The following is a 19,410-nucleotide window of genomic DNA, read 5'->3' on the forward strand; positions in this document are numbered from 1 at the left end:
AGAATTTTCGTGTGGATGCCATACAGCATCGAGAAAATTCCGGAAAGATCTAATCGTTGCTGAAAAATAATCTGTCAGTTCCCTGGGAATTGAAGAATACATCCATGCGAAAGAGTTTATTTTAATGTTTTCTAATTATATGGCGAACACAGCGACCAAATACATTTGATTTATTATTCTTTCCCATCAGTAGGATATTTTCGTATCCAATATTGGATGCATAACATGAAAAACGGAAATTGTTTCGTATCGCGAAAATTATATAATTTTCAATCGATTATTGCTCAGTCGCCGAAATTTTCATACTCAGAGAGTTCATTCTCCTCTAGTTTGCCTTCCAAATTGCCATCGTAAACCACACCTTCTCTCGATTCAATCACGCACGAAAAGCATACTGAATTGATATTGTGGTGGTGAAACCGATTCATTTTTCGTGAGGCGTCGTGCACAAATTACGTAACGCGATAAGGGGGGAGGGGGTAGATGTTGCGTTCCTTTCTGTTTATTAGAGATAGGAAATTGCGTTACGAAAGGGGGGGGGGGAGAGGTGGTTCAGAATTCGGATTTTTAGCGTTACGTAATTTGTGCACGACGCCTGAGGACATCGACAAGACAACATCGTTACTGAACGAGCTGAACGGCGAGGAATCGAGGGATTCATTACCTGGCCTGACCTGACCTGAAATGCAATCAGTTTGTTTTAACTGTGAGGGAGCGCAGAAAAGCCGATGCTGATACTCTCGTGACCAAGAGAGTATCAGCATCGAAATACGGTTCCTCGGGAAGACATAGAAGCAGCCGCCACACACACACACACACATACACGTGCGCAACTCTTTTCGTTTGCTGGTTATCGAGAGAAAACCTGGAAAGAAATGATCGATGCTGAAAAATAATCTGCCAGTTCCCCTTGGAATTGAAAATTACATTCAAGCGAGTTTATTTTAATGTTTTCTATCCATATAATACTGCGACCACATACATTTGGTTTTGTGATTTGTCAATCAAGTGCAGTTAGCAGGAAAGCTTCTGAAGATTATTCTTCAGAACAAGGTTTTTTGTATCCAATATTGGATGCATAAAACCTTGATGCTCCAACGTAACACTCTCGTTTTTGAAGTCACCCAAATATTTATTTATTCATTCATTCAGGATGGATTTAGATTCAACTTCAAACAAATGATCTCTAAATCAACGATAGTCCTACGTCACCCTTGCGGTTATACCATAGATATAACCCACTTCCTGTTTTTTTGAGAGGCTTTCAGCCTCCTGGGCTGGTTCGCCTCTGCAATCAACAGTCTTCGTTCCTCTCTCAGTTTAATCACTAAATATTACACAAGTGATTACTGACATTCATACAAGTATCTGAATGATCCTCTCATATTTGGTTATATGTTCGTGAGAGTTTACTTGCATGACACATTGTGTATCATTCGATTTTGTTCGAAATCCAAACACTGCAGTGTAGGAAAGAGATGTGGTACAAATAAAAATAAATAAACATTCACCGGATTGAGTACTTAATTCATAAGCGTAAAGAAAAAGAAGAAAAATATACCCCTAATATCTCCCCTTGTATTTCGATGGGCGGGTGAAACGAAAGAATATCGTCGGGAGGGAAACATAATGAACGCCGCTATATAAACGGCGCGCAATTTCGAGCGAGCTCATTCTTAACTTGGATGCAGAAGAACACACAGTGGAAAGCAGCAAAACCAACTTTTCGGACATTATCCACGGGCACAGCAGCAGCAACAGAGGAACCGACCATTTGGACAGTAGCGGAGCACACATCGGACAACAGCAGCAGAGGATCCAACCTTTTGGACAGCAGCGGAGTGCGCATCGGGCAGCAGCAGCAGAGTTCAGTCGTATAGTAGCGGAGCGTACTTTTGGGACAGCATCAGCGGAGCACACATCGAGCAGCAGCAGCAGCGGAGTACTTTTCAATCGGCGGAAGGAAAATCGTAACCAGACAGCAAATATGATGTCCGGATACGACAATGGCGCAGCAGATAGGAATGAAGAACCTACTGATAAAAGTGAGTTCTCTGAAATATCAAAATTTTAGGAAAGTGTCTTAACCATAGAATTTCTATATGTAAAGACTCCGATTGTAAAGGCGGAGTACCTGTGAAAAAAAAAAATGGAACTATGATTGGAAAGGCATAGTAGAGACTCCGATTGAAATGGCGGAGGACTCTTTTATTCGAAAACTATAATGGAGAAGATATAGTTTTTTTTTTAGTAGAGTTTTAAATTAACTAAAATGGAGGAATATAATTATAAAATTCTTATAAGTAAAGAGTTCTATTTTACTAGCGGAATATTTTTTCACGCAAACGAACTATGATTGGAAAGGCATAGTTGAAAAAAAAAGAGAAATTTGAAACATCAAATGTGAATGTTGTTTTGATGAAATATGATCTGTACGTAAAGTAATTTAGTGTTATATTTACAGAAACAAAAAAAGAAAAAAAGTCTCGGAAGCTGAAGATGAAGATTTTAGAAATGAAAGCAGAATTGGAAAGAACACGTATGGAAAACGAGCAATTAAGTCATACCCTGGCTTCCATTGAGCAGAATGATAATTTCCTCGAGGCAAGATCAAGCACGATACGTGACGAACAGAACAACGGTAACGAGACACTGCTTACTACAATGAACAACATATCATTGAGCAGTCTCAGCATCCCGATATGCGCCCCCACAGCAGGAGATACGGAAATTAATAAGAGATCATACGATCACTGGAAAAACGTGCTGAACGCCTCTATGAATTTGATTCAAGCCATCGATGAACCAACCAAAATGGATTTATTTCGTATAAAAGCAGGTCCATCACTTCTAGAACTGTTTGAAGGAACTGCCACGCAACCAGGAATGCCAGATGAAATTCTTCTTCCATACTCGAACGCGATTGCTCGATTGGATGCCTATTTTGGTTCAAGAGCATATATTTTGTCGCAACGCAGCAAGTTGGCCAATATGGTACAAAAGACGAACGAACTTAACATCGAATACGTGAACAGAGTGGCAGCGGCCTCGAAACTGTGCAATTACAAAACAGATGAAATATTCGAAGCAATTTCTCGTACGATAACTAGAGGATCAACTGACAGCCGTGTCAGAACGTTAGCTTTTCGGGTCCTAACTGATGGTGGGACGCTGAATGAATTGATTGACAAAGTACGAAATCGTGAAGTTGAACTGGATAATGAAGATGATTATCGTAGACTCCATCAACCGAGTTCGGCCAGAGTGGCAGCAGTTTCACACCAACCAAATGATTATGGTCAACGACGTCGGGTTCAGAACAATTCTTTGAGGGGATACAGCGGTGGTCGCGGCAGAGGAGGTTTTCTTCACGGTCCCGTGAGAAATCAAAGGGTCAGCCAATCTTGTTGGAGATGTTTAAGTGCTTATCACACTCCGGATAATTGCTTCCATATCGATAAAGTTTGTCGCAAGTGCGACCGTCGCGGACATTTGGAACGAGCTTGTGAAACAAAGCAGGAGCCTCAGAAACGACGATGGGCAGGTGAAGAAGCAGGTCCTTCGAGCAAGGTAGCAGTTGTCCAGAAAGCGGAAGAAGATAATGAGCAAAAAAAGGTAAAAGAAGTTGACACTGAAACATAAAAATAATTTTTAGATGTTGAATTATATTTTCGTGAACAGAGAAATAACATGAACTAAAGAATAAAACTATTTCAAAATGAATTAAAACGGTTTTCTTTTTTCATAAATGCAACCATTACAGGTATTACAGCCATCTGAAAAGAAAATAACCGATATAAGTAAAATCGACTTTTGTGTCCCAAACGATGAGACTGGATACGTTGCGGCATATGTTGCAGGAATAAAAGTTCTATTTTTCATAGATTCGGGTGCACAAGTTAATACTATTACTTCAGAGTCGTTCGATACTATTCTTCGAGATAAAAACGCTAGACAGAGTATTCATGAACTAAGTTACGATTCGGACAAAACGCTCAGGGCTTATGCTTCACAAGGAAATATTCATGTAGTGGCTACGTTTTCGGCTGAGCTGTTTGTTTCGAAAGAAAGACCAGTGACTATTGAAAAATTTTATGTCGTTCGTGAATCGAGAGCCCTCCTCGGGCTCAATACTGCTGCAAGATACAGTTTGTTGGTGGTAGGCATAAATGTACCAGTGGCTGGAACTGCGGAAACAGACTGGCGATGCGAATTTGCTACAGTACACAGCATTCTAGGGGCTCACGTCGCAGAATTTCCGAAATTCAACGTACCGGCAGTTAAATTACGTTATGATGATTCCATGCCGCCTTCCAGAAATGTCTACACGCATATTCCAGTAGCATTCAAGGAGTTAACTAAACAAAAATTAATGGAACTGCGAGAGTCCGGTATTATAGAAAAAGTAACAACGGATATGAATAAAAGTTTTTGCTCTTCATTGTTGGTTATTCCAAAAGGTAAATCAGATATTCGTCTTGTCATTGATTTGCGTGGACCAAACAAATGCATTTATAGAATGCCATTCAAGATGCCAACATTTGAAGCAATTTTATTTGAATTGCACGGAGCGAATTACTTCTCCACGATAGATTTAACCAACGCCTTTTTTCACATTGTCCTGGACGAAGAATCACGACATCTTACAAATTTTTTTGCGGGTGAAGCGCTCTACAGATGTTGCCGATTGCCTTTCGGACTTACAAATGCCCCTGATATCTTTCAGGAGGTTATGCAAACCATAATACTTGCCGGATGCGAAGGAACTGTTAACTATTTGGATGATATTTTGGTGGTCGGACGAACGAAGGATGAACATGATCAAAACCTGCAGAAAGTTCTCAAAAGGCTGGAAGAGCATAACGTAAAAATAAACCATGAGAAATGTTCTTTTGCGCAACAAGAAACAAAATTTTTGGGTTTCAAATTGTCGAATAGAGGATGGCAAGTTGATGTAGAGAAAATAGGTGCAATCAAAAACTTCCGAAAACCTGAATCACAAGCAGAGGTCAAAAGTTTCCTAGGCTTAATTACCTTCATTGAACGATTCATTCCTCAGCGTGCAGATAAAACTCGTTATTTACGAGAATTGGCGAGTGCTAACGACTTCTACTGGAATCAGGACTTGGAGAATGAATTTAACTACTTGAAGAGTACAGCCTGTACACAGATAAAAGAATTGGGATATTTTTGTCGTGAAGATGTAACAGAGTTGTATGTAGATGCATCGCCTCATGGCCTAGGAGCCATTTTAGTTCAGTATGATGCGGATTATAATCCACGCATAATTTCATGTGCATCAAAGACGTTGACACCGACTGAAAAAAAATATCCCCAAACTCAGAAAGAGGCATTGGCAATGGTATGGGGTGTGGAGCGCTTCCATATGTACCTGCTAAACATATATTTCACAATCAGAACGGACGCGGAATCGAACGAGTATATTTTCGGCGGTTTACACAGAATAGGAAAACGAGCTGTTTCAAGGGCTGAAGCATGGGCACTACGATTGCAACCGTACAACTTTAGAGTTGAACGAGTTCCAGGACATGAGAATGTAGCTGATGCGTTATCCCGATTGGTCACGGAGTCACAGTTTGCTGAACCTTTCGACGATACTACAGAGAAACATATGTTGTATTTTCTGGACACAGGTACAATGGAGTTTACATGGAATGATATTGAGGTTGAGGCCGAGAAAGATGTTGAACTGATTTTAGTACGTGAAGCATTGAAAAGTGGTCGATGGGATAAGACATTAAGAAGATATGAATCAGAAACAAAGAATTTAAGAGCTATGGGAGCATTAGTTTTTATTCGAGATCGAGTGATTTTGCCCAGTACTCTTCGGAACAGAGCACTCCAATCAGCACACGAAGGACACATGGGAATGGTTTCTATGAAAAAGATTCTACGAAATTACTTCTGGTGGCCAGGAATGGCTAAGCAAGTAGAAAAATTTGTAGAGAGTTGTGAAACATGCGTCAGACTTTCACGGAAAAATCCACCTGTACCTTTGACGAGTCGTGAGTTGCCGGAAGGGCCATGGGAATTTCTTCAAATTGATTTTTTTTCATTCAAAGATTGTGCATCCGGAGAATTTTTAGTAGTTGTAGATACCTACTCGCGTTATCTTCACGTCATAGAAATGAAAAACATAGACGCAGAGAGTACGAATGATGCGCTGGGCAAAATTTTTCAACTGTGGGGATATCCGCTGTCAATTCTCAGTGATAATGGGCCTCCATTCCAAAGTGAAAAATTTGTTAGGATTTGGGAGGAAAGAGGTGTGAAAATTCGAAAATCAATTCCATTGAGTGCTCAATCAAATGGAGCTGTTGAGCGCCAAAATAAGGGAATTAAAGACGCTTTAGCCGCCGCGAAGATTGATGGAATTAATTGGAAAGTTGCTCTTGAAAAATATTTGCACATGCATAACAAGGTACGTCCACTCTCGCGGCTCGGTGTTACGCCGTTTGAACTACTTGTCGGATGGAAATTTAGAGGAACATTTCCGTGCTTGTGGGAAACAATCGATCCTGACCAGCTTGATCGAACGGATGTACGCGAGAAAGACGCTTCGTCTAAACTATGTAGTAAAACGTATGCTGACACAGTTAGAGGAGCAAAAGAATCGGAGATAATAGTTGGAGATAAAGTATTTTTAGCACAAAATAATAAGCAAAAAGGGGACCCAACATTCTTGAAGGATCGTTTCACAGTTCTAGCAAGAGATGGACCAAAAGTTATTCTGCAAAGCAGCAGAGGTGTACAATATTCGAGAAATGTTCAAGATGTGAAGAAAGTACCAATTTTTTTACAAGAGATAGATAACACAGAATTATTGGATACTGGTGAGATGCAATTTTCAGAAATGTGTACAAATAATAATGTGGTAGATTCTAATAGGTTTAAACGTACAATGAAGAAACCTTCTCGTTTCAACGATATGGTTTTATACAGCATTTTTGATTAGAGAGTACAGGTGCGTGGTATTGTAGGAAAGAGATGTGGTACAAATAAAAATAAATAAACATTCACCGGATTGAGTACTTAATTCATAAGCGTAAAGAAAAAGAAGAAAAATATACCCCTAATATCTCCCCTTGTATTTCGATGGGCGGGTGAAACGAAAGAATATCGTCGGGAGGGAAACATAATGAACGCCGCTATATAAACGGCGCGCAATTTCGAGCGAGCTCATTCTTAACTTGGATGCAAAAGAACACACAGTGGAAAGCAGCAAAACCAACTTTTCGGACATTATCCACGGGCACAGCAGCAGCAACAGAGGAACCGACCATTTGGACAGTAGCGGAGCACACATCGGACAACAGCAGCAGAGGATCCAACCTTTTGGACAGCAGCGGAGTGCGCATCGGGCAGCAGCAGCAGAGTTCAGTCGTATAGTAGCGGAGCGTACTTTTGGGACAGCATCAGCGGAGCACACATCGAGCAGCAGCAGCAGCGGAGTACTTTTCAATCGGCGGAAGGAAAATCGTAACCAGACAGCAAATATGATGTCCGGATACGACATGCAGTAGTTATTTTCATGTTCATATCATGCAACGTAGTTAGTCCAATGTACAAACGCAGCCACTCAAAACGACCAATGTGCCATTTTTTTTTGCTCTGAGGCATTAAATTTAAACTTAAATCAATAAACAACAGTTACTATTGGGTTTTCAGAATTATTATTGACTGTTAGTGGTGAAAATCGTGATAAAGATCGATTCATTTTTTAAAACAATCCGCGGACCAATGGTTCGATCTTCACCTTCGTTTTTCTCGAGTAACGTAAATGTCACATAGGACCTTTTCAAAAGTTACGCGATAATTCTAAAAAAACCGGTGAAATGGAAATCTAGACACTGAACAAGTAGATAACACGAGCATTTCTTAATAGATCGCAAAGATGATTGTATCAATTGTTAGAAAATATTTCTACGCATCTATCGCAAAGAATGACAATTTATTTTTATTGATAAATAATTTTATTTATATAAGATAAACAATTGTATAATTGTGAAATGTCAAGCATTGTTTTGACTGGTTCAATTTGTGCTTCTCAAATGGTTCCGAACAAAAGGAGCAACCGGATTTGGAGTGTTCAACGAATTTTTTAGCACCTCACACAGTCTTCAGAATCCTTGCTCAGTGTATATTGCTGAATTGGCAGCAATTCATTGGGCGCTGGACAGCGTCGCCTCACGACCTGTTGAACACTATTACATTGTAACGGATAGTCTTAGCTCTGTCGAAGCTATCTGTTCAGTGAGGCCGGAAAAGCACTCGCCGTTCTTCCTTGAGAGAATACGAGAAATTTTGAGTGCTTTATCCAGACGCTGTTATGTCATTACATTTGTGTGGGTCCCTTCTCATTGCTCAATTCCGGGTAATGAGAGGGCTGACTCATTAGCAAAGGTAGGTGCGATTGAAGGCGATATTGACGTAGGACTACGTCTAACCGGAAGATATAGGGGGTGAAATGGAAATCTAGGCACTGAACAAGTAGGAAAAAATGCAAGATTTGGAACGCTTATAACTCGAGCATTTCTCAATAGATCGCAAAAGTTTTTGCATCATTTGATAGGAAATATATCTACGCATCTATCATAACGAATAACATTTCATTTTTCTTTAGATAAATAATTGAATAATTGTGAAATATCAAGCATTGTCCAAATACACTATGTGCCCATTTTTGATTGGTCCATTTTGTGCTCCTCAAATCGTACCGACCAAAACGGGCAACCAGAGCAGCAGCGAAATAGAATGAAGCACGATTGGAAAGGAAAAAGAAAAAAAATGAACGAAACATTGGTCGCAGTCTCACACATGCGTAATTCTCGAGCGAGCCAGACGATCATTCTCATCCAAACCGTACACCACATCGTTTCGCATCACCTCACATTAACAAACCAACACAAGCAGCCATGGTTGGATATGGTAAAGGAGGAAAAGTGAAGGGAAAGGCAAAATCCCGCTCGAACCTTGATCTGGAGTTCCCGCTCGTGTTGATCTGGAGTTCCCCGCAAGGGTAGCTAGGCCGAGCGCGTTAGTACCAGTGTACCAGTCCACCTAGCCGGCGTTATATAGCTTCGGCCGCCGAAGTGATCGAGTTAGCTGGCAAAGCTGCTCGCGACGATAAGAAAACCTGCATTCGGAACAGAACACATTCGGTTCGGTGGACATCAAGACAACAACAGGCAGTTGCAGCGAGTGGCGAGTGGCAAACGCAATCGCAAAACGGCATCAGGTAGCAGAAGAAAAAAGTTTGTTCTTTATACAAACTGCTTTGGTGGCAAATCCAGAACAAGGCGGCTTCGAGGGCGTTCGAAATGGTTTTTTTTAAAACCACGAGTACTAAGTTTTCTAAATTGGAACCATTCCATAAAACAAGGCGCTTTTCAGGGCCATTAAACCTTCCAAAAAAGAGTTTAGGAAATAAAGTTCAATGCTTTCTCAAACATTATCCAAAATAATAATAAAACACAAATTGATGTTTTCATAATTTGTTTGCCAGGATTTGATGAGTATGTGAATTTGGCAGTTGTTCTGAGCTTATTGATAGTTGGGGACTTTCCTGATTATTCAATTTTCACCAATTCTTAAATTGTTTCCAGATTGAAAGTACAGTAATCTACAATTAGTTCGACATTTAGCTAATTGGACGGACATGTAATGTGACTTATTTAGTTGGACATTTTTGTAAACATAGAGATCCAAATTACGATCCCACATTGAAAGTCGACACTGTACCACTGTCATCGCAAATGTTCAATTACAGGTTAAAATTACCTCCAATCCGACACTGAGTAGTGGTAATGCGACGTGTCATTGAATGTAATTTACTGTAAAATATGTCACAAGCTGGATGGGAAGAAATTTTCCAACTGTGAAAGCTGTGGCGAGTGACAACAAATCGCTAAACAGGAAGGTTTAGCCGAACAAGTTGGGGATATCGAGTGATAACAAAACAATAAACTATTTAGACTTTTTGTGATCCTGAAAAGGACCCTTTTTAGTCTGTATGTGAATCCAACGAGCGAACAAATCGTAATGAATGTATTTTTTTGCCATTGCTCCCTTTTAACGCTCATTCGTTCGTCTCGTTGGACCCGCCCCTTTGGCTGAGTCTGCCGATTTGTCTCTATCCTGTGAGTGTGTACCGCTAGAGTATAAAACACGCGGACCCCAAAAAAATATATAATTTTCTTTCAAACCGTAAACCCGTGTGGTTGTACGACATCGGCATCGTGTACTCAACAAAGGAGGAAAAGAGAAGGGAAAGGCAAAATCCCGCTCGAACCGTGGTGGTCTGCAATTTCCCGTAGGTGTATCCGCCAATTGCACCGGAAAAGGTAGCTAGGTCGAGCGCGTTAGTACCTGTGTACCAGTCCACCTAGCCGGCGTTATATAGTTTCGGCCGCCGGAGTGATCGAGTTAGCTGGCAAAGCTGCTCGCGACGATAAGAAAACCTGCATTCGGAACAGAACACATTCGGTTCGGCGGACATCAAGACAACAGGCAGTTGCAGCGAGTGGCGAGTGGCAAACGCAATCGCAAAACGGCATCAGGTAGCAGAAGAAAAAAGTTTGTTCTTTATACAAACTGCTTTGGTGGCAAATCCAGAACAAGGCGGCTTCGAGGGCGTTCGAAATGGTTTTTTTCAAAACCACGAGTACTAAGTTTTCTAAATTGGAACCATTCCATAAAACAAGGCGCTTTTCAGGGCCATTAAACCTTCCAAAAAAGAGTTTAGGAAATAAAGTTCAATGCTTTCTAAAACATTATCCAAAATAATAATAAAACACAAATTGATGTTTTCATAATTTGTTTGGCAGGATCTGATGAGTATGTGAATTTGGCAGTTGTTCTGAGCTTATTGATAGTTGGGGACTTTCCTGATTATTCAATTTTCACCAATTCTTAAATTGTTTCCAGATTTAAAGTACAGCAATCTACAATAAGTTCGACATTTAGCTAATTGGACGGACATGTAATGCGACTTATTTAGTTGGACATTTTTGTAAACATAGAGATCCAAATTATGACCCCACATTGAAAGTCGACACTGTACCACTGTCATCGCAAATGTTCAATTACAGGTTAAAATTACCTCCAATCCGGCACTGAGTGGTGGTAATGCGACGTGCCATTGAATGTAATTTACTGTAAAATATGTCACAAGCTGGATGGGAAGAAATTTTCCAACTGTGAAAGCTGTGGCGAGTGACAACAAATCGCTAAACAGGAAGGTTTAGCCGAACAAGATGGGAATATCGAGTGATAACAAAAACACAACACCAAAGTTTCTTTTCAGAACCATCAACATATTCATAAAGAGTAAACAGTAAACAAATCCATTTTTCAGGTAGATAGGTAGGTATTCACGTAGGTGAAGAAAATAAAACAATATATTTAAAATATATATTTAACAAAAGCTGTCCCCTTTGTATAGTCCTACGTCACTCCGGTTATGTCCCCGACATTACCCACCCGTCTTTTTTCTTTTTTATCAGCGTCAAATCGCCTTCAATGAATTTTACTCTTTAGTCCGTAAAAATACCATCGCTAACTGGCAACGCAAATGGAACGAAGATGAATTGGGCCGGTGGCTTCACTCGATTATCCCTAAGGTTAGCCTCAAACCATGGTTCAAAAGTCTGGACTTGAGTCGGGACTTTATTCGCACCTTCTCCCGACTCATGTCCAATCACTGTTCGTTAGACGCGCTACTCTTTCGTTTCAATCTGGCCGGCAGCAATATCTGCGTTTGTGGCCGAGGTTACCACGACATCGAACACGTTGTTTGGTCGTGTGAGGTGTATCTTGTTGCCAGATCGAATTTAGAGAACTCCCTTCGGGCTAGAGGAAGGCAGCCCAATGTGCCGGTGAGAGATGTGTTGGCTCGGTTAGACCTTGATTACATGTCCCAAATATATGTTTTCCTTAAATCTATCGATGTTCGTGTGTGATTATCCTTATATCCTTATACCCTCCATTTCTTCCTTTGTGAGTAATTGGTCCGCTTGCTATAAACAGGAGAATGAAATGTAAATTCACAACAGATGTACGAATAGATTTAAGAATTGAGTGTGTGTGATTATCAACATTGTAATAATTTCCTTATACCCCATCCTTTTCCTGAGAAAAATATGTCACCCTTTTAATCTCGAGTCCACCGCGAGTAATCGGTTTCCCACATTACTAACCATAGATTTAAGAAAATTGTTCATATATATAGTTTTAAAAATATATTTAAGATTTCGGCTCCTATAAACTTATGTAACTGAGCCTGTAAAAATAAACGAATTTATAAAAAAAAAGGAGCAACCAGATTAACAGCGGAATATAATTTGAATACAAATCTCGCGTAACTTTTGAAAAGGTCCTATGTAACAAATGTAAACAAATCGAGTTAATAGATGCACGCTATTAGTTTTCAATCATTGAATGTATTACAAAAACAATCGTTCATGTATCTATGTTCTTCATCTTTTTATCGCCGATACAAAAATATCCAATGTACAGATTCGGATTTTATGCGCCCGGCTGTTACTTCGGACGCCTCTTTTCTCCGACGCCCGAAACGTCCGAAGTAACAAAGCAGTCAAAACAATACGAATTCGTACTTCGGTCGTTTTGAGTTTTTGTTTCATACAGGTGTTGTTACCGATTTTAGTGCAATTCGACGAGTGATAGCAATAATAATCTGCCCTTTAGAATGAAATGCTGTTATTTGGATTGTTGTTTAGTAGTTACTTTCAAATTCTTATCGTGCAACGTAATATGTCCAATGTGCAAATGCGGGCAGTCAAAAGGTCCAATGTAACATTTTTCGCTCCTAGTCTTCAACTTTAATCTCAAATCACGGAACAACAGTTACGATTGGTTTTTCAGAGTTATTCTTGACTGCTAGTGGTGAAAGAAGCGATAAAGATCGAAAGCTTTTAAGACAATTCGCGGGATAATGTTTGGGTCTTCAACTTCGTTTTTCTCGAGTTGACGAAAATGTAACATTGGACCTTTTCAAAAGTTACGTGAGAAATAAAGAATTAGGGGGGAGTCGGGAAAGACGGACAGGTTTGGAAATATGGATATCTATGTATGATTGATAAATTACATTTTTATTTTAGATTTTAATGATGTACATACTCGCAATACAGTGTATCAATACTTTGTACTTACTGTGTACACATAGCTGGCCTTCTGTTAAAATTGTAAATAAAAACAAAAAAATTATTTACAAAGAGCAGCTTTATGTAAATTTTCGTCTGCGGGGAATAAGGTTCTTAATGTTATCGGGTAATTTGTGAGGTATTTTTCATTACGTTTCACCATCACTTTCCTTCCAGTTTATCGTATTAGCGGTGAAGTTTTCTCATTTTTTACTCCAGAAATATTGATGAAAAAAAATACTTATCAAGTCGGGTAAGACGCACACTGCACCGAAGGGAAAGACAAACATTTTGTTTTGAAAACAATCTGATTATCTCCTCCTTCTTTTGTTAACAGATGCCCACGTTTGCAAGTGCAACCAGATATCATGGACGTATCAGCAAAGCGGTTTTTAACACTTAGAGATGAGAGCCGTACTGCACTCAAAAATTATTCCGCTGGGGCCATGAGTGCAGTACTACACACGCGAAATCTTCCAAAGTTTCAAACGTGTGCGCTACAATTCATGTTTTTACGTTAAAACTAATGTGTTTTTCGTTTTCTACTGGCCTCAATACATAGTAGGACACTTCGATATTATAGTTTGACATCATTGCTTGTATTATTCTACCAATTACAACTTATCACTGCCCGAAATGCTCCGAAAAGTTTTTGTATGGATTTTTTTAATAGAAGACATTTTATGAGTTTGAAATAATGATATAAAAATGTAGTTTCGAAAAAAATAATTGTTTTATGAAGATATTTATCGATATTTTACTCGTTTACCTCGAGTTGGGGCCGCGTGTGCAGTACTGCACACGGGTAATTTTTACTATTATATGGCAGATGGGGACGAAATTTTATGCTAGATGGATTCCCTGGCACTATATAGTATAAGAATCAACCATTGGTCCCTCCAGGTTTTTACGAACATTTTGGGCAAAACACCATGGCTGTCAAAGTGTTAACACTTTCGACGCCCCGTCACCCAGATATGGGTGACACTTTCCTCGCTCGAATTGAGTAGGATTTTTAGAAGGTATTTGATAGAATAGGCACCTAAATGTAACTATAGGATATGAAGAAAAATAATAAAATCATAACCATAATATTATTCTGTTTATACTATACTTTTTATTAATTTATAGTACGGATGGTTTGTACTGTAGTTTTTTGCAAAACCCATATACCCATATTGTCATCAATTCGTCTTCAATTGAAAACAAACATTGCTAGATCATGTAAAAGTTATCTATAAACTAAGTTTGATCTTCATTTAATAATTTAATCGCAAGTTGGGCTCTGCAAGAAACTTAAAAACGTCGCGACGTGTTAAAATGTAATCCGAATTTGTCATTCCGAATGCCGGAAGCTATTTTAGACATGGAAAAATTAAAAAATTTACGAGCCCATTTAGTTGATTTTAGTCAAGCCTTTTTGTTCGATCATTTTTAAGGCCTATTGAAGACCTCCAAAACTTATCGAGTACATAAACATGAATTTTCAGTTAGTGTTGCTTTATTTATCATTAAATTTATTAAAAATATTTTCAGCCGAAAGCCTCTTTACTTTTCATTTTTGTAGATATACCTGGGATTCTAAAGGCGCGTCCACATTATGCCGAATGATACCGATCGGCCTGTACCAGGCGGCATATTCGGTTCGTTATGTAATGTGGACGCCCCATCGGGTGCATGAAGCCGAAGTCCCATCGGATGCACGAAGCCGTCACGAACACACGAAGCACTATGTCGTCAACGCTAGTTTACTTCGTTTTGTTTTGGTTCGACTTTCTCGAACCGGACCCACTTGTTTCGGTTTGGGTTCAGTTTGATTCGAGTCGGTTTTCGGCACGTCGGCAAGCGGGCGGTACGTCCACAATTAGTCGGCTTTACCGGGCGGCCAAGGCCGATTGGCGTAATGTGGACGCGTCTTAAGAGTTTGAAAAATTGACACAAATCACAAATCAAGACTCCAAAAATGCTAGTAAATTGATAACCTGCCAATTCTGGAACATAAAATCGCACTTGTAGTCAAAACTATGATCCTACTTTACTTGTTTTCATATGAACTACATATATACATTCTTCAAGTTTTTCAAAACTTGTTATTTCATAAACCGTGCAAAAGCGAAATCGTGTAAAACAAGTACCGTGTAAATAGGGGGATAAGTGTACATCGACAATTTTAAGTACAATCCAAACTTGGAAATATTCATTGAATATTTTTCATTACGTGAAATTCAGCCTGTTGTAATAAGAGGAAAAATGCAGTTTTCTGAATAAGTAAAACTAAAATTGATGAAGCAGGTATCACGAAATCTCACGGAATAATCTACCGAGTTCATACGAACACGAGCATATCTTCTTTCTGCATTCGAAACACAACACTATCGATCCATTGCATATGTGGCTGCACCAAGGTACCATACAGTTTCTGATCACAACCGGTACTTTGTCTTGAAACGATCCCGACTATCGTGCGGACTTCTGTGCTGCGTCCATCCAAAATTGGTCCACCATGTTCGAGCTGTAAGACGGGTCAGTTCCGTTGGAAATTGGATATATCTAAAATTAACTGTACCTACATTGCAGAAATTTGGAATCACCGGGAAGCTGTTTTTGAAACAGATTTCGTTCAATCGCAACCGTTCCCCGCACTCGTTGTTTGTCATCCATTTGGAGTAGTATTTGAACTCAATTTTGGATTGTGATTTTCTATTTTTTGTGTTCATAATGAACGAGAACGATTGCAGTTCATTGGCCGCGTCCTGTGATAAGCAGGTTGGTTTCAACGATGAATTTGATTTAAGATATTGAGTTAATTTGAGCAAAGCGATGTCATTTGTTGGATTGCCCAATTCAAACTTCGGGTGAATAAATATCTCATCGATTCGAACAACTTCACGGCTATCTGAAATGTATACGAAGCTCGGAGATTCTCTCGCACTGATGGCACATGATGCTGCGGTTAACACAAAACGATCGTCAATCAGTGTTCCAGAGCAGTTGTAGTGACTTCCGACGGTCTGATCTGTGAGAAGATGGACGATGGCACGGAAACTGGTAGGTACAACACTATTTCCTCCGTACATCCTCATTTGACATCGGGTGGTGCATTGAAGGTAATTGAACGTTTCGCCAGTTTCTCTTTGAATCCAATCCAGGTATGGAGCAACTTTTGTGTATACTCCGGTTGATCCATTCACGCAAGGGGATCCGAAAGAAGTGACACCGACAACAAGCGGGTGGACGAAATCGGACAAATCAATACGTTGAACTTCGATTGGACCTCCGGAGTCTCCCTGCACGAAGAATGTTGTTAATTGCATCCCATTATACAGGAAATTCATTAGACTTCACCTGACAAGTATCCATCGATGCATGGGAAGCACAAAACTGACTGTCCATTAGGCCATCTGGTAGTCTTCGGTTTCCAACAAACTTTTCGTTGCAAGAATCTCGAGGTAGGTAGGTAACTCTACCTTGCTGCAGTGTCGAACTTAGTGCTTCCGCAAAACTTTTCGCTCCAAAACCAACAATACGCATCGCTTCATCAGGTACGTAACTCTCCAACCAAAGACAAGCAGGACAAACATCTTCGTTGAGCTTCGCATCCTCTGTGAGTTCAATCAACGCAATATCATGATAGTTGCGAGTTAACCGATGCAGCGGATGACGTGTGATGCGCTTAATCGTGATCTGTTGTGCTGAGAAATCATACTGCGAGCTTCCTAAATCTGTATCGCCCAAACGCACCGTGCTCGGTTCAACACTGGATTATATAAAGATAACGTTATTAAAAAAAAAGTAAACTCTGCTTCGAATATTACCCGTCCATTGCAACTGCACAGTGAGCTGCAGTGAGTAAAAATCTCGTAGTGATGAGTATCCCTCCACAGTAATATTTTATTTCACCTCTAATTAGCCAACCGATCGCAGCCTATGCGTATATACGTATATGTTACTAGATCACAAGCCGTGAATATTGTGTTAATTTTATTTTCAGCTTACCATGTGTTGGTATTCCCCATTGTATGCACGGAAACCATTCGACACAGCTGGATCTTCTCCAAAACTTGGGAACGGGTCTACGAGGTCTGGTTTGGGTGGATAAAACCTGTCGATGCAATCTTGGAACCATACATGTAAAATAATTATGAGTTGAAAATATGAATAGAAACTTACCAGAGATAGTATTGCGACTAAAATAGTCCCTTGCTGGTATTCTGCTGAAATATTCCAATCCCCTCACACTCGCAAGTACCATTGGAAGAATTAGAAGAAATGTTTGACTAAACATAATTGAATCGGCACCGATTGCCATCGGTTAAAATTGCGCGATGCGTGAATTCGAATCCACTGGCGAAGTCACACTTATATACCAATTCGCCCCGATCGGTAGGAACACTGTTCAGAAATGTGAAGCGCATGATGCTGTTAAGGCCAAATGCGTACAATATGTAATGCTATCAGAGGCACTGCTTAACCATGTGTCCCGGGGATTCACGAAATGTTAATTGAACCATTCGAAACAATATTTATATATAATATGTCAAAAGGCGGAATAATTTTTTCATTGCTCCTTTTTTACGCTATTCCGATCTTCGTATGGCAATTGGTTTAAACGCCACAGCACCTTGCAAATGACTGGGATTCCCCTTCTCCTGATTTGATTAACGTGTCTTTACACATGAGACAAACCGCTCTTTTCAGTTGTTCCATTCAGCTAGGATCCGAGAAAGTGTACTACAACTGAAAATCTCACTAGAGTTCATGACGGAAGTTCATTTTTTACAGATCCGTGCACATGCCGTATGAGGCTTTGATTAGTGAACGATTTTTGAATCTTTATCTTAGCTCATTAACGGAAACATCGAAATGCAATTTTGATAATTTTTAACTCTTCTGTACTCGCGCGCGAAATCATAGCTCGTATACCCACGCACGGTGTCACAGACCGAAAGTTAAACTTCTCTGTAATATTGTTGTGTTCTTTTTAGGCGTTACTGGTATTTATTTGAAGAAGAGTATATAATTGAATGAAAAAACTCAAGAAAATATGTTTTCTTCAAATTCATTCAGTTTCATTTTTTCTAACGATCTTCGATGCAAAGTGTGGGCGTATCAATTGTGATTGACATGTACTTGACTAATGAGTTGTCTATGCAGAAGTCCACAGCATCTCTCACAGACTCCAGTTTCCCTGCTCAGTGTATATTGTTGAAATGCCAGCGATACACTGGGCGCTGAACAGCGTCACCTTTTGACTAATGAATTCACAACTTTACACTTGATGAGGAACCGAAGAGATAACAAATTTAACTGATCTCTCAGTGAGAGTAAGCCTGCCAAAACCTCGAGACTCATTTCTATTTCCGCACATTTCAAAATTCAATACACCACTGCCTTAATCTGATTTCACTTACTATCCCATTCCCGTAGGGGAGGAGGGGGTAAGACGGCAACCCGAAGCATGGGGTACAATCAAACACAATGTATATAAAACTGAAGCATTTCATTGTGCCAGTATCGATCTTTAGGATGTTTTCCACAATCAAGTTGATTTTCAGAAGGTTCACTTTTTATTTTATAATGTTATAAAAAGGTATAAAAATTGTGATACTAAAATCATGCGGGGTAACGTTGGCCACCACTAGGGGTATGAAGGTCACATGATTCTAGCCGTATAGAGGATTATTGTTTCCGGCAAAATTGTACTACAGATCAAGACCGTTGTATTGCAGATCAAGTGTGACAAGAGTGGGAGGTGTTATTTTACTTGAATTACCTATAACATGTTTAATGCACAACCCTTATCATAATAAAACATTATTATGACCCATTTCATGAGGTTATTCACTAAAGAACCAAATTTCAAACCTAGGAGAAAATTGAAAACGTTGTTTGAATAAATTCTTTGAAACGAATTTGATTTTTATGCACCAACATTTGAGTGAGGCGATTTTAAAAAACTACATAATTATATTTAAAATATTTTAGGTTTTCAGTATTTATGTTTCTAGAGATATCTCTGTATTTGCTTGCCAAAATATCAATGTCGATATACCATTGGATGGATAATTAAATACTTGTTTGAAGAGCTGTTGGTAGACCTAGGTTTGATTTTGTAATTTGTAAAAAACAAGGATTTGAATGACAGTTTTTTTTGAAGCGTTATCACGTTACAAAAATAGAGCTTTTTATTAGTTTATCAGAACCTAAGTTAAAACATTTTTATACT

At 39.4% G+C, this 19,410-nt stretch overlaps 1 protein-coding gene across 1 annotated transcript; it reads right to left on the reverse strand.

Moving 5' to 3' along the window:
- Positions 1 to 14,667: 14,667 nt before the first annotated feature.
- On the reverse strand, positions 14,668 to 18,452 carry LOC129767251 (serine protease 53-like). Its single transcript, XM_055767949.1, has 6 exons — positions 17,355 to 18,452; positions 17,181 to 17,299; positions 17,000 to 17,109; positions 16,530 to 16,941; positions 15,755 to 16,471; positions 14,668 to 15,696 (listed from the first exon to the last, which is right to left on the reverse strand). The coding sequence occupies exons 1-6, from the start codon at positions 17,491 to 17,493 to the stop codon at positions 15,511 to 15,513; spliced, it is 1,683 nt and encodes a 560-aa protein (XP_055623924.1). The 5' UTR covers positions 17,494 to 18,452; the 3' UTR covers positions 14,668 to 15,510.
- Positions 18,453 to 19,410: the final 958 nt, after the last annotated feature.

The sequence above is a fragment of the Toxorhynchites rutilus genome, chromosome 2 (assembly GCF_029784135.1).
Source record: "Toxorhynchites rutilus septentrionalis strain SRP chromosome 2, ASM2978413v1, whole genome shotgun sequence".
NCBI lineage: Eukaryota > Metazoa > Arthropoda > Insecta > Diptera > Culicidae > Toxorhynchites > Toxorhynchites rutilus.

Coding starts and splice junctions, on each gene's coding strand:
- LOC129767251 (XM_055767949.1), bottom strand. CDS start 17,493: ATGGCAATCGGTGCCGATTCAATTATGTTTAGTCAAACATTTCTTCTA. Junction 17,110..17,180: donor ATGGGGAATACCAACACATG/GTAAGCTGAAAA, acceptor ATATACGCATAG/GCTGCGATCGGTTGGCTAAT. Junction 16,942..16,999: donor TGTGCAGTTGCAATGGACGG/GTAATATTCGAA, acceptor TATATAATCCAG/TGTTGAACCGAGCACGGTGC.